The sequence below is a fragment of the Falco rusticolus genome, chromosome 8 (genome assembly GCF_015220075.1).
Source record: "Falco rusticolus isolate bFalRus1 chromosome 8, bFalRus1.pri, whole genome shotgun sequence".
Classification (NCBI taxonomy): domain Eukaryota; kingdom Metazoa; phylum Chordata; class Aves; order Falconiformes; family Falconidae; genus Falco; species Falco rusticolus.
The window spans coordinates 64,835,966-64,851,334 of NC_051194.1; the positions used below are offsets into that span (position 1 = coordinate 64,835,966).

Below are 15,369 nucleotides of genomic sequence, written 5' to 3' on the forward strand. Positions count from 1 at the left end.
CCACTCTGCAAGCAGCCACAAAGGCCTATACAGGAACTCAGAGGGACTGAAGTGGCGAATAAGCCATTAGTTCTCACCAGAGGAATTAATTTTGATATGCGTGTCTTTCACCACTGCTAATCAACCATGATACATATTCCTCCTGCCAGACTCCCTAAGATACATGAGTAGACTTCTGCAGAGTCATGAAAAAACACTGTGCACTCCACCTCCCTGACCAACAGAGTAGCCAGCAAAAGTGAGCAGCAGACTGCACGGTACAGGCATGCAGGACAGGCAGCTGGCTTACAACTGATGCAGTATATGAAAACGGCGAGGGCTGATGCAGGGGATGGAGAGTAGATGTGGTAAGAGCCGAATGTAAAAAGAAAAGGTCTTTCCTTTTACAATGACAGCACAGCAAGCAAGAACTTGTAAATAATAATAGAAGAATGGAGAAATGAGGCTTCACAGAGAACAGGACAAACATGAAGGCTAACAAAGGCCCCTCAAAATACCATATTTCATGCCTACATCGGGTGATATTTGTAAAGACTGAATCAGACAGGTTTACTGAATCTGCTTACATATTGCAAGAGCCACATGACAAAGATTAGAAGCAGAGCAATCACTCTACCATTAAAGTTCATAGTGTGCCATGGAAGATTTATCTTCATCTTCTTGAAAGTAAGGATGGGTTGGTGCTTTATTTTAATTGGAAAAACCACATTATATATACCATAGGAAGTTCCTATAACCAAAAGACAGCCCACTTCATTATTTTGGTAATTGTGTGTATCTGAACTCTGGCTAAGATATGGACTAATTTTCATGCTCTCCCAGAAGGCTCCTGTAGCATTTGGGATGAAGATGAAAGCCTGTACACTACCTTAATATACTAGCTTTAATTAACTGGGGACAGTGGCATCATGAACACACTGTATAAGGATTTCTGGGCAGAAGTACCAGCATCACCTTTGGTTACGACAAATAACTCTCACTACAATGTTAATAATGTCTGTAAACCCTCGTGGGCAAGCTAATCTCTCATGTGGAGAAGGAGAGGGGAAAAAAAAAAAAAAAGAGGAGGGAATATAGGCAACAAGAAGATAAGAGCACTGATTTTTTTTTTTTTATTCTACTGATAGTGATTATTCACTTTCTCAAAAATAATTACTAAAATGGAAACTTTCATTCTAAACACTTCTTAGATGGATCCTTACTACCTTCATCAGGTATCATTAATCATAACAGAGTGTGCTCTGTGTGTGTAAGCAAATCTTATCAAGGTGCAAGTAACTAGATTTTCAGGGCATAGGCATTAAATTGTTCCACACTTTTGTGGGCAATTTTTTTCAATTATCCACTTCATATGAGGAAAGCAGACCAGTTGTGTTTTTTCTTATGTTTATATATTTAGCAGGTCCTACCCAGTATTTCTTTAGCACAGTACCTAATAGGGAACAGAAGTGACAAGGTTTCATTAGCCCTTCTAATTAAAAGTTTTAGTGTCAGCATGGACCAAAACTGCTGAAAATTGGATTAAGAAAGTCTGCTTGCATGAACTGAAATGAACAGTTGTATGCAAAAGCTAGAGGTTTTTTTTTTCCCTTAATAGTTTTGCTTCATTAGCAGAGGCATTGTGAAAGTTTCCACTAAGATTATAGCCTTAGGGCACGGTCACAGATTAAAATCTAGACAACATTCTGTGACTGTACCCCAAAAACCTCAAACTAGGAGAACAAGCATTTGCTTGGGGAAATTCCAAAGTGAACACCTGAACATTTGTAGCTGGCCCCAGGCACAGAAAGTTGCACTCCCAACAAAAAGAGTCCCACACTAGCAAACGTTTACTTGGTGTCTTTATTATCTACCTTTACTACTGCTCCTCCAGACACTCAAGCGAAGTATCTTTCTGAGTATGTGACAGACAGATCTGGACATTCATAGTGTGATTTCTAATACATATAGTTAGCATGTTAAATTTTAATTTTTTTTTCAGAAAAATCAAACTACTAGTTTATGCACCTAGCTTTAAGTGCTTATTCGGGCATCCCTTTTTACCCTTTTTCATCAAACACAGCCTGAAGTTTCATGAGAAAGTATTGTAAGTTCTTATACCCAACTTATTCTGTGGTTCTTCTAAGCAGGTATTTGGAATCAGTTATCTGCAGGAGGGGGCCTGGAAATCAGGACCATAAGTAACAATCAGTTAGCTGAAAGGAATGTGCTCGAGCTTGTAGGCCACAAACCCTGGGAGAACAAGGAATGTGAACAGATAACAATCAACAGGATGAGTCATGCCGAGATAAGATAAGGGAATGAGGAACAGATGGCACCAAGGATAAGTAACACGTTGCTGTTAATTGATGACTGTAAAAACTTATTTAAAGTGTCCTTTGTTTGTAGTTAACCACCAATCAGGGATTGCCTAGTATGCAATGCTTAGCTTAAAGAACCAATCTGTTTAAAGTGCGCAGCTTCTGAAAACATATATAAACTCGTGATTGTGTACAATAAATCGACATTTGCTTGCATCAAGCTACGTCCTGTCTCTTCATTCACACAGTTATCTTGATGGCTGTGCAAAACAGATTAAATGTTGAGATTTCCTAGATGATGCATGCTACAGGAAAGGGATAACCGTAAGTGATAAACAAACATACAAGACAACATGCAATGTGTCCTTGTCGCAAAGGCAGCCAACAGCATCCTGGGCTGTGTTTAGAAAAAGCTTTACCAGCAAGCAGTTCAAGGGAGGTGGTGCTTCCCCTCTACTCATGTGGCATCACCAGTGCTGTAGTGCCACATCCGGTGCTGCGCTTTCCACTACAAGGGACATGGACATACTGGAACAAGCCCAGTGACAAGCTGGCAATGCAATTAAACAGGAGCATCTGTTATACAAGGAGACATTGGAAGCTGGGACTGTTTAGCCTAGAGAAGAGAAAGCTCATGGGGCCTAATCAATGTATATGAACACCTGATGAGGTAAGTAAGGATGACAGAGCTCAACTATTCTCAGTGGTGTCCAGCAACAGGACATGAAGCAATGGGGACAAGCTGAAATACAGGGAAGTGTTTAACCATCAATAAAGCACCTTTCTTCCTGTGAGGGTGATGGAGCACTGGAACAGGCTAATCAAAAGCCCAGCTAGACATGTTCCTGAGCAACCTACCCCAGCTGACCCTGTTTTGAGCAGATGGGTTGGTCCGGAGGCATCTTCCGGCCTCAGCCACTCCATGGTTCCAAATTGCTCAGTTTTACACTCCTGGGAGCACAGGCAGGAATTCCCAGAGGAACTGCAGTTCCAAAGATTTGGAAGTGACCACTAGCTCTACTGTAAATGGATTAGAAATGCTGCCTATATTAATCAGCTGCTAAACACAAGAACGCATTGCTGAAATGCGCTTCTAATGTCACATTCCCAAGACAGCAATTATGATCAGATGGCTTTTCTGATAAGCATTTTTCAAAGCATACTGCACAGCACCATCTTCTGGTCACCAAAAGCTGGATTATGTATTTTCTTCAGTCTTTCAGAAAAAAGCTTTAACCATATCAAAGATATTTTTTCATACAAGAAAGAGTAATGTTAAGCTTAAACCCCAGCAACTTAAACATCGTCTATGACAGACAGAAATCACTGAGAATTTTTCATTAACTCCCGTTATCCCTAAAAACACACAAAGTGGAAAAAATACCCTTTAAAACATCTTACCCTCCTCATCGGGAAGACCAGGCATCAACCTTGTCCCAGTTTCTGCAAGAAAAAATACATGTTGTTCACATAATAAAAAAAAAATCTCAAAGTATGTAACACAACACACTAATCTTCTGAGCTCTTATCTTGACCCTCAATGACAAGGTGCAGGTCTGCTTTCTGGAAGAGCCTTTGTATAAGCTTTAGAATAGGGAAGTAACACAACTGTTGTGCTTGCTCTGGCTCGAGCCCAAAGACAGACCCATGAAAAATACAAGTGTGCTAAGCAGACTGTGAACACATCATTGCTCAAATAATCTCCATAAGCAGGCTGCACAGACACACACAGGTTAGAATTTGTACTTAGAAGATAAGCCACTCTACTCCACGTGTTACTAGCTTGCTACACTGCTAATCTTAAAATGACCATATTGCCTTTTCATTGGTTGCATTGACCAACAAGAATCCAGTCAATGCTTTGACACACATGACTGGATTACACAATCCCTGTTCAGTTAACTCTGCTTTCTTGCACAACCGACTCAACTAGCGAGAATCAGATTTGATATCTGGCAATTTTCCAAGTTTGCATACAAGCATTTTGTACTGGACTATGAAAATAGAACAAAGGGATGAATAAATGAAAAGTTTTCAACAAACCCACCAGGAACACTTAAGAATGAAGGAAAGGCTCTGCTTCCTCACTTTGCTTGCCATGCAGTTTCTCACAATGGCACAGGTGAAAGCTTTCCTTCAAGTGCAGTAGCACTAGTAGAACCAAAGCGGAAAAAGTATATCTAACTTTTTTTAAAATACACCCAACACCTCCAGGAAATAAATGAACCCACAGAACTCTTCCATCTGAGATTGCAAGGCAGCCCACGGCACTGCGATTGTGCTCCAGCTGAAGGCGGCGGGGCTGTGCCCCGCGGTGGGAGGCCCCCTGCGGCCACCGCCGAGCTCAGAGGCACCTACCCCGGCGCCGGCTTCGCCTCCTTCGGGGCGGGTCGGCCCAGCATTGCTCTCCCGACGGGGCAGGACACCGGCCGGGCACCGGCCACCCCAGCTTTATCCCGGCAGGGTAGGCCGGGGGGGCAGGGCGGGCGGCGGCGCGGGCTCACCGAGGCACCACACGGCCTGAGGGGAGCAGGGCCCACCGGCACCAGGAGCCGCCCAGCACCGGGTCCGGCCGGCAGGACGCCGGTACCCGAGCAGGGGGTGGGAGGCAACGACAGGGGCTCCAGGGGCGTCAAGGAAAGCGACGACAGAGGCTCCGGAGGGGTGTAGGCGGTCCCGCCCGCCTAATCCCAGCGCCCCGAGAACCGCCTCACAGCTCTGCGCTTCCCGCCACGCTCCTTTTGAAGGCTTCGGTGACGTCACCGCCGCGTTCGGCGCGTGTGGCCCCGCCCGCGAGAGCCCGGCGGCGGCGGCGGGGGCGGGGTGGGGGCGCGCAGGCGCGGTGCCGCGGCCGGGCCGGGCGGGAGGCCGGGCTGAGGCGGCCGCCGGGGCTGCGGACACGGCGCTCCCATGAGCGGGCGCTGCCCGCCGGCCGCCGCCTTGCTGCTGCGGGGGCTCGCCGGCCCTGCCGCGCGCTGCCTGGGCAGGAGCATGAGCCTCTGCGGGGCGCCGGCCGCCTGCGCCGCGGGGCCTGCGGGCGGTGGCGGCGCGGGCTTCTCCTCAGCGCGGCTGAGCCCGCCGTGGCTGCGGCTGCCGGAGGTACCGGGCGCGGAGCCGCACCGCGCCAACGAGCTCCTGCTGCTGCTGCCGCCGGCCCTGCACGACGCGGCCCCGCCACAGCATCACGTCGTCTACTTCCCGGGGGACGTGCAGGTGCGGCGGCGGGCGGCCGAGGGCGACGAGCAATGGCGGGTGGGAGCGGCTGAGGGAGCGGGCTGGCCGCGGGCCGAGCCGCAGCCCCCTGCCCGGGGGAGGCATCGCCGGCCGCCCGGGGCTGCCGAGCGGTCGCGGCGGGAGCGGGGCAGCCCGCTGCCGGGGCCGAGGTGCCGGGCGGCGGCGGGACTCGAACCGGGGGCGAGCGGCCGCTCCTGGGGCCCGTCGGCGCGGCCGGGCGGGTGGGAGGCGGCTCCGGAGCGCGGGCCCGGGTTTTGCGGTGGGGCGCGGGGCACCGTGCGCTGTCACCGGGGGCGCCGGGGCGGGCCGAGCAGCCCCTGAGTGCCCGTCCCGGGCGCGGCTCGGTCCAGCCGTAGCCGGGTGGCGGGGCTGCGGCGGTCTCGGCCGCTCTGGATCCGGGGTGCGGGTCGGCCCGGCTTGCGGTACCTCCCCCATCTGCGCTCCCTGGGGGCCCGAACAAGGGGCGCGAAGGCTCCCGGCGGCCGAGTGGGAGGGAATGCGGTTTTTTTCTGCATAAAAGACAGAAAACTTATTACAGAGTTTTCAGTTTGTTGTTGGTTTGTAATAATAAGTAAAAATAAAATTTAAAAATCAGTATCTGCAGTAAAATTAAGCGTTCTTTGCCATACTAAGTTGAACAATACTTTTGGAGTGAGAAGCCAACAAAAATCATGAATACTTCCGTGTGTTTACTTTTATTGTGTTAATTTTGGAGGTATTAAAAGTGTGTGATAAAAATATTAACGTAGGATAAGTAAATAAAAATATGCCAGTTTCTTCAATGTCTTGTTCTGGAAGCCTCTTAGTTACAGCCCATCCTTATAAGTACAGTAGACAGAGCTGAAGCCTTTTCACAATGTAGTAATGCACCTTTTCTATGTTTGTTTTTTTTTTTAATTATTATTTTTCAGAACTATCACGACATCATGTCTTGCCACCCAGAAAACTTTCAGTGGGAGCACTGGAGTTTTGAAAATGTTGCTACCATACTTGCTCGCAGGTTCCCTAATAGCTTTATTTGGGTTGTAAAGTGTTCTCGAATGCACCTGCACAAATTCAGTTGTTACGACAACTTTGTGGCGAGCAACATGTTTGGAGCGCCAGAGCACAGCACTCACTTTGGAGCTTTCAAGCATCTCCATGCATTGCTAGTTAATGCATTCAGACTCTCTCAGAATATTCTGCTGTCCCAGAAAAGCGTGCATGGTGTCAGCAAGGATGCAAAAATAGCTGCTTGTAAATCACAGCCACGTTCTGTTCCTACAACAAATGGCTGCTCATCCACAGAGAGAGAGAGTGATTGTGAATGCTCTAATAATTCTGCTATGAACTTCATTATACCGTCTGCTGTAGCTGCAGTGTCGTTTACTTTGATCGGCTTCAGTAAAGGTTGTGTGGTTTTGAACCAGCTGCTTTATGAGCTGAAGGAAGCTAAAAAAGACAAGAATACAGATGCCTTCTTAAAAACCATAAAAGCGATTTACTGGCTGGATGGTGGTCACTCAGGAGGAAGCAATACTTGGGTTACTTACCCTGAAGTGCTGAAAGAACTTGCAGAGACAGGAATTGAAGTTCACGCTCATGTCACCCCGTACCAAGTGTTTGACACAATGAGGTCCTGGATTGGGAGAGAGCATGAGAAATTTGTACAGATACTTGAAGAATTTGGTGTGGAAATAAATGATCAACTACATTTTGCTGATGACGTTCCCTCCTTAGATAACCATTTCAGAGTTCATGAAGTATTTTGAGACTGTATGCATCCGAACAGTATATTCACTGTAAAAGCACTTATAATACTGTAAATGTTGTCTTCTAGATTTACAGCTTTGAGCAGCTGCTTTCTGAAGAGAATACTAAGTCAGTCCTGCATTGCTAATAGATACTATATATACATTTCCATAGCCTAAAATGGGAGGATTGTGGACCCCATACCTACAAGAGATGTTGCCATTTTATTCCTGGAAAAAAAGTGTTACGAAGAACTATCCTATACGTGATTCTTTGTTAAATGTGAACATTTGTTCTCAAGTGGTTGGCAAAATTTTTAGTCCTGGATGTCTGATGTCATATACTACCTTTAACGGGAGTTCAGAGTACTCAGGACTTTTAGATGTCTGGATACTTCAATTTAGTAGCTTCCAGGGCTAAAAGCTTTGGAATTTGTCAGTAACAGACATAAGGTTAGGAGGTTATTTTGGCTTATGGAAACTGATGATTGTTAGAACAATCTTAGTTATCTATTTTGGTGAAAACTGTTTTAGTTAGTTAGTTGAATCTTCCAGTTTTGTAACATGTCTCCTAATTGAAACAAAGTCACAAATATTTACCTTTGGTATAATAGTGCCAATCCATTTTTCTTCCTTATGTGCACCTTGCCTTTTTTGTTGCTATAGGGTTTCATTGATTCATTATGTAGTATCTGCTAGTGAATACTATTTCACCTGGGGGCTTGAAAATTTTGACATAGCTATCTTAAGTGACCAAGAATGTTGATGAGGGTGTAGCTTATTGCTGTTTCAACATATTTTGCTATTGCTTTGATAAACTTCTATAAGGAGGACCAGCGGTAATACCTGGATTTTCCAGTTAAGAAGTGTCTTTTATCCCTGCCTTGGACTGGTGAGGTTTTTCTAGCTAATTGCTGCATTGATGTTGATCTAAGTCAAACCATAAGTATGTAATGTATTGCAAGTTGCGTAAAAAACTTTAGACTGTGTTGACTGTAGCTGTTTCAAAATGCTTCTGTTTTAATTTAAAACTATTGTTTCCTTTAAATGTATTGCAGTAGTTGCTTCTAGAGCCACCCAAAAATCTATTTTCCGAGGCTAATGTTTCATACAGACATACACCCCCCCAATTAAATGCGAAAGATGTAATCAACTTCAGGCCCCAAACCTGAATGTTCTTTAGAATTACTGAAAAGTGGACAGATAAGGGTATTAGTGGAACTTTTCTACTGTTGTAAGTAACTTTTCATTTATCTACAAATACACCTTAGAATAACTCTTAAAAAGACAACTGCAGCTATTAACAGTGAACCAGTAGCTTACAATGGTTCTGGATTTCCTGGAAGTATAGGCATACAAAAACAAGCTAGCAAAACGCTGCAAAGATTACATATGGCTCAGTTCTGAAAAAAGGCATTTTATTCAACTTTGTTCCTATGTTTGATGTCTTAGCAACATCTTCCCCCTGCTTCTTGCTTCCTGTGACACTTACACTGTGGAAGGAAAGTCCTAGATCATCTTTCTTCCATTGGCATCATTAAAACCTAGAAGTTTCACTGGAGATGGTGTTTTCACAACTCTTGCAGAGGTTGCGCACATGGTGGTGATCACTGAAGAATGAGAAAAGTGTGTTGAACTGTTAAAATTTTCCTAATACTCAGAATGTATGCATACCGTGAGTACCTTACAATGTGAAGGTGAACTCTTATCACTAATAACAATTAGATTAATGTACCTAGTTAAGCAAAAGGGGGAAGTAACTTATTTTAATAGATGGAGAAAAGTGCAACATGCAAGCCAACTCTTTATCATTTTATAAAATAATCTAGTTCCATCTGCTTTTATTTTTTCTTTAAGGTCTTTCTTGGAGATGTTGTTTAACCCTATTTATTGATTGCCTTTTTAATGGGCTTATAACAGCTTGTGTGTGTGTTCCAAGAAGGCTATTTCCCTTTTTTGGTCCTTTCAATATGTGAGGACTTTTTTTCTGTAAAGGAAATATGGGTCACCTAACAAAGTGGCTTTAATAGAAAGCCTGCATATTGCTTGAAGTATCTTTAATTATCCACTTACAAAGTAATTAAAAAACCCCAAACAAAACACCAACAAAAAACCCAGAACACACCACTGGTCTTGCTCCCTCTCAGTTTCAGACTGACTGGGCTAACTTGGGTATGCTGAAACTCCCCAATAACTGCGCAGATCATAGACCCAGTTTCTAAACAATTTTGTGCCAGCCAAAACAGCAGCAGTAGGTTGTTGTAAGCTTTTGGAAACAGCTATTAAAATATTGACATTGTCTTCAGAAGTTTCTGGGTGGCTATCATATGAAGATAATATTAATCTGTTTGATGGAGGCTGCTTACAATAACTGTTAAATTAAATAGGCTCAGGTGTTGCTATATAAGCACTTTGTTGCAAAACTAATCTTGTGAGACCTCGTGTCGTGGAGGGAAAACTGACTGGTTGTTTTTCAGTCTCTAAACAGTTGTAGTAGTCTGGTGGAATGTGCCTCTGTTATTCACTGCAATGCATGCTAAAAATAACTTGCAAACAATGTAGAAAATAAACCATTTCTAATGGGTGAAACCATTCCGATGTGAATGTAAAACCATTAAATTAGGAATGTGCAGTTAAGTTTTATGGATTAAGCTTTATCAGGTGTTTGTGGAGGCCTAGTTTAAAAAAAAACCAACAGATTTATTTGAAAGCTTTTCTTCAATGAGGCTTTGTATTTGTGTCAGCATCAGTTTACTGCCATCTCGCATGCCTGGGAGAGCTGGCGTGAAGTACCCACAGGTGTGAATGTTTCTATATTAGGATTAAATGGGTCACAGTTTGTATACACCTGTTTTTCAACTGTAAAGGCAGCTTTTAATAAGCTTGGATGTAAATGCCTAAAAGTTAAGTGATTCTCATGCTTACGGTGGTTTAGTTCAAGACGTGTCTGGTTTTGGAGAGAGCAACATTGCAGAGTCCTTAGCACGACCTAGTACGTAATAGCTGGTATTCTTTATATCACATGCTTGTTCCTTGTACAGTAGGCAAGGCGTTCATCAGATTTGAGAAGCTGTGCCTGTTAAATTCCTTTAAGACAAGGCTGGATTCTGTGAAATTGTCCAGATTCCGTGTGACTTAAATGATTTTATTTTGTGTGCATCTGAAATGTTAGAAACTTTGGCAGCCTTTTCCCTCTAGATCTAATTTATTTGCATCTCTGTAAATGCCACTGCATAAATCCTCGTTGGCCCTTAATTTTGAAAGGTGATTAAGGATCCAAGTCTTAACATGTTGCAGGAAGGAGCAATCTCTTCTGTCCTCCCGTCGATAACATCCTGCCACCTGCCTTATGTTAGCATGAACGCTTTGTGGTGAGCTGATCTGTCTTTCTAAATTAACATTATTGCTGATAGAGATAGCTCATGGGAGTACTGTGTATTTAAATAGTCATAGAAATTATTTTAATGACTGTTAAATCAGTTCAGGAGTTAGGATGTCACAACTGTGGATATTCATGGGTAAAAGTGATTGTGAACAATGATGCGTTCACGTTTTCCCAACAGGTTCTTTTTGAGCTATTTGCAGAAAGAAAAGGTCACCTGTTTTTTCTTACCTCTTACAACGCTGTCTTTCCTAAGCCAACAATGACTTCATCGCTGCAGGTAAACAGTGTTTGTTGTTCTCAAGTTGAAGCACTGAGGTCAAAGTATACCCATCCATTTACCCTGAATGCTTATTTTAAATGACACAGGGTCTTAATCAGTTAATGTAAGAGAGAAGTTAAAGAAAAGTAAAAATTTTGGGATGTGTGTGCTCTGTTGTCAGCCACATTTTTAGGTATATCCCTGCCTACTAGAATCCACAAAGAGGAATTGCGTGTCTGTATTCCTGTGCAATACAGAAGCAAAGGCAGATGTCTCGGACTGCAATCTCAGGAGACAGCCCCATCAAATCACCTTTGGAGTTACTTCTTCAGAATCTTTTCAGTCTTGTATTGAAATCTCATTTCATTTTTGTGAGGATGGTAAAGAACAAAACGTGTACTTACATTCATAACCTGATGAAAATTTAGACGTGTTTAAATATTGCTGATGGAGACCCTAAGACCAAAGCTGGCACTCTGTTGGTCTTACTGATCTCTTTACTCTGTTCAGATGCAAGGTGACTGTTTTTAACTCCAATAAAATAACATGAAGTCATAAAGCCAGTAATGCAAGGTCGTAAAACACCTATGTGTCAGAGACTGCTTCTCCCAGCGCCAGACATACTCTTCCTGACTAAATTCATTTCGTCAATATTAACAGCATAATTCACTCCTCTTGCTGACAAAAAACACTTGCATGGGATTAACTGTTCCACATCACTGTGGAAACCATGGAAAACTGATTCAAGGAGTCATTTTGCATATAGTGTAGTGTGGATTGTAAGGTAGTGATGGTTTTGTCATCGTTTCCTGTCTTTAGGGCTTCATTGCATGTTTCCAAGTGACTTGAGAAGTGCCAAATTCTACTCAAGCAAATGACCAGGAAAGCATCTGGTAGAACAAAAGGGCGAAAATAAATTATCTGGGTTTTCTTCATGTGTATAAGCATCTCATGTACTTGAAAAGGGGCAGAATGCCACTACTTCAGGGTTCAGAATAAATTTTCCCTCTCTCAGTGAGCTTTCAGAGAGCGCTTTCAGTCATAGATGTTAATTTCCTTTGTTGTACTTGGCACTGACGGAGCTGAGCTGTTTCTAAAGAAAGCACTGCTGCAAGACAGAAGAAAGGGAAGACACAGCTGTGCTGAAGTGCGAAACAGGGCTCCGCGCATCTCCCACGACAGTTTACCCCTCAGCAATGCTCTGCGCCTGGGTGCTGGATGAAGCCGTTGCGTCCCTTGCAGGCTTGCTGCGTGGCCCTGCTTCCCTGTTCCCCAGTGTAAGGAATACATTGATCTGTGTGATGGAAGTTAAGCGATTAATGTACTGCTTGACAGCTGAAGTATAAGCGTTTTCACAGCAAAAATCATCGGTTACTGTGATCTGCATTATTATTGCAAGCAATTGCTTCGGAGCTTTTGTGTGTGAACATAGCCTCGCACGCGGCACTGCGCCTTTTACATGGTTGAGCAGTTCTTTTAATGTTTTCAATCTGCTCTTAAAAATGTTGACTAGGAACAGATCTGAACAATTGGAAAGGAAGTAATCTGCTTCTGTTGCTCTTGGGAATCGCCACTTAAAAGGGACCATTGCTCTCAGCAGTTACCACATGCAGAGTCAGAATCTATCCCCACTCCCAGGGTCTGACCCAAAGCAAAATGGGAAATCTTACTGTGCCGCCTTTACTGCACACTTGGCTAACTGTCCAAAAAAATAAAATTTCATCTGCCCTTCTTTGGCCATCTTTGGTTGTTGAGTCATACTAACTTACAAAAAATCCTTTGTAAAACTCAGTGTCTCAGAACATGTATCTTCAACACCTGCCTTGTCTACATGGAAACATCTACATTTCTCAGGTTTGGGAAGATATATTTTGGCTAGAGGAAAGAAGAATGAAACCTGTACAGGGATTTTTTTTGAAGCCGTGAACTCATGCATGCTGGGACCACATCGTATGTACTATAACCTCTGCCATGGTAAAATCATCCTCATCTTAAGTCAGTAGTGCTGTTGTGGGACTAACAGCCTGAACAAGACAAGTAAGTTTCTCCCTACAGATTTAAAAAGGATCACAGACATGTTTCTGATCCTTCATGATCAAGCCAAACCCTTTTGTATTAGGCACTGAACTTGACACTTGTATTAGGAACCCAGACCCCATGTAGCTCCTGGAGAGAAACATGTTCCCAAGTTGGCTACATCACATCTTGAGCACATACATGCTAGGCAAAGTTTTTAATGACCTGTTTAAGAGCTTGACAAGGCAATATTTTGGCATCAGTTTTTTCATTTGATTCTTTCCACAGCAACCACATTAAGAAAAATGTATAAAACATTTGTCTTCCAAAATTATTTGTTGTCCTTTATATTTCATATGACCAAGAAGAAATAATTCTTTCCAGGTGTTGATGTGCAATGGACTTATATTTTAAAAGCCTCAGTCACTAAATTTTTAGTGCAATTCAAATTTTGGTGTAGGCCAGGTTTAAACTGCTGATTTCAGTACTGCCTGTATTTAAGTAACTTAAGTCATCTTTCAGTCCTGGGCAGTCTGCATCACCTAACTCCTCTGTTGAATGTGCTGTTTGAACAGGCTGTTTTGAATGCTTAAGACGGTCAGTGTTTATTTTTCTAATATCTGTTACCACAACTTCATCTGTTCATTGTGGCATGATCCCATTTGGCTTTAGGTCTCCAAAGGCCAAAGTTCCACCAATTGTCAGTGGCTCTAATTCTTTGCATTAGGTCAGTAATAGGTTTTTAAGTGTGGCTACATGTATTCTTGTGCTATGTTAGCTGGAACTTCTTTAATGCTTTCACCAGTCACTCATCACTTTATTGCATGTAGCATAGTGGTTAGAAAGCACCGAGTTAGTTTAGTTGGTTGTTTTTGTTGGTTTGTGTTTTTTTTTTTTTTAATGCAGTAGCATCAAGATTTTTATCACTAGTCACATTATGCTCACATTAAGAAAAGACATTTTTAAACTGCTCGGTTCCTTCTTTTATTGCATTTCAGAACAGCTGTTTTATAGAAGCTATTAAATAAGAAATTGAAGAAACTGGTTCAAAGTGAAAACAGGGTGGCGCAGACAGAACAGCTACTGTGCTGGTCTTCCCACTGATCCACACAGAGTAGTTTTTGTTGATCTTCCTTGGATGTGCACTTATGTTGCAGCTGGTGGGGTCTGCTGACAGTCTGAGAAGGGGAAAACCAGAGGGGTCATGGGGAGGGGAGAACCCCAACCGCTCTCGATCCAGAGATTTCTCACAGAGCACTGGGAGGGAAGCACGAGCAGGGCTGGGTTATCCACCAGCAGACCAGGGTGAGATACAGCTCATTTGCTGGCACATAAAAAATAAAATAAAGGCTTCAATTTAAAGTTGGTAGAGTGAAGAGGAAATAGCTACACTTGCTGTAGCACTTGGCTCAGGTTTAGCTCGGCATGACTCTTCCCAACCAGGTACATGCTTCCCAGCCAGCCTTCATGCCAGCCTAAACCAGTGAACGGCTGCAGCTTTCCTGCTGGGCTGCCTCAGCACCAGTGACTGCACCAGAGGGATGCAAGGGTCTCCTTTGCCCTAAGGTCTTTAGGTTAATAGTTTAAAAGCCTCCCTTACAAAATATTCAAAATGGCATTCTGAATACTCATGGCTTGACAGATCTTGTTTATGCTTTTCACACACATACTGTGAAACAAGTACTATTGAAAATCTTAGTAGCACCATTGGGTGGCACAGCAGTGCATGTCTTTGGCCCACAGGATTTTCCTCCTTTTACTTTGCCCTCCCTCTGAAGCACAGCAGGCAGCACAGCAGGCACCTCTTACTGGCTGAGGCACAGCTGGGTCACTCAGACACCAACTGTGCTCCACCGAGTTTCCCATGCATAGTGTGGAGAGGGCCTGAGAGCACCAAGCTGGCACCTCTCCTGGGGACAGAGCATCGAGAAACAGCAGAATGAGGGATGAGCACAGCACTGCTCTGCACTAGCGTGCTGGGAAGCTGCTGGTGGCTGGTTAAAAGCGACAGCCGTGCAGGCACAACGCTGGAGGCAGCTCTGGCTAACCCTGCAGGCACCCCGAGCCTCTCCATTCAGTCCCCGCTCCCACAGCGCACAACTGTGCGCCTCCAAGTTCAGTTGGGGCCTCAGTGTGGCCAGGCCAACAAAGCCAAGAGGCTTCCCCAGCCGAACAGAGACCGGGAGCCTGCCTCAGGAGCATGCACAAGCAATCCTTGTTCGTTTTTGAACAAAAATTTTGGGAGACCTATTTGTGATCCCAAATTTAAATTCTGCCCTCGGAACGTACAATGATGCTCATCAGAATCGCTTGGCTGGCTCCATTCATCCCTATTCACTGAGGTGGCCGGGTGCCCACTCACATGGTAGCAGACTATTTTTACTGCGATGAACTGCCAAGAAGAACAGGTTTAGAAGAATAATCTGCACAGTATTGCAATCGTCT

The 15,369-nt window shown here is 44.0% G+C and overlaps 1 protein-coding gene across 1 annotated transcript; it reads left to right on the forward strand.

Moving 5' to 3' along the window:
• Positions 1 to 5,151: 5,151 nt before the first annotated feature.
• Positions 5,152 to 12,648, forward strand: C8H2orf69 (chromosome 8 C2orf69 homolog). The gene is made up of 2 exons (XM_037398852.1): positions 5,152 to 5,513; positions 6,446 to 12,648. Exons 1-2 carry the CDS (start codon positions 5,211 to 5,213, stop codon positions 7,283 to 7,285), a joined length of 1,143 nt encoding a protein of 380 aa, XP_037254749.1. The 5' UTR covers positions 5,152 to 5,210; the 3' UTR covers positions 7,286 to 12,648.
• The last annotated feature ends 2,721 nt before the right edge of the window (positions 12,649 to 15,369 follow it).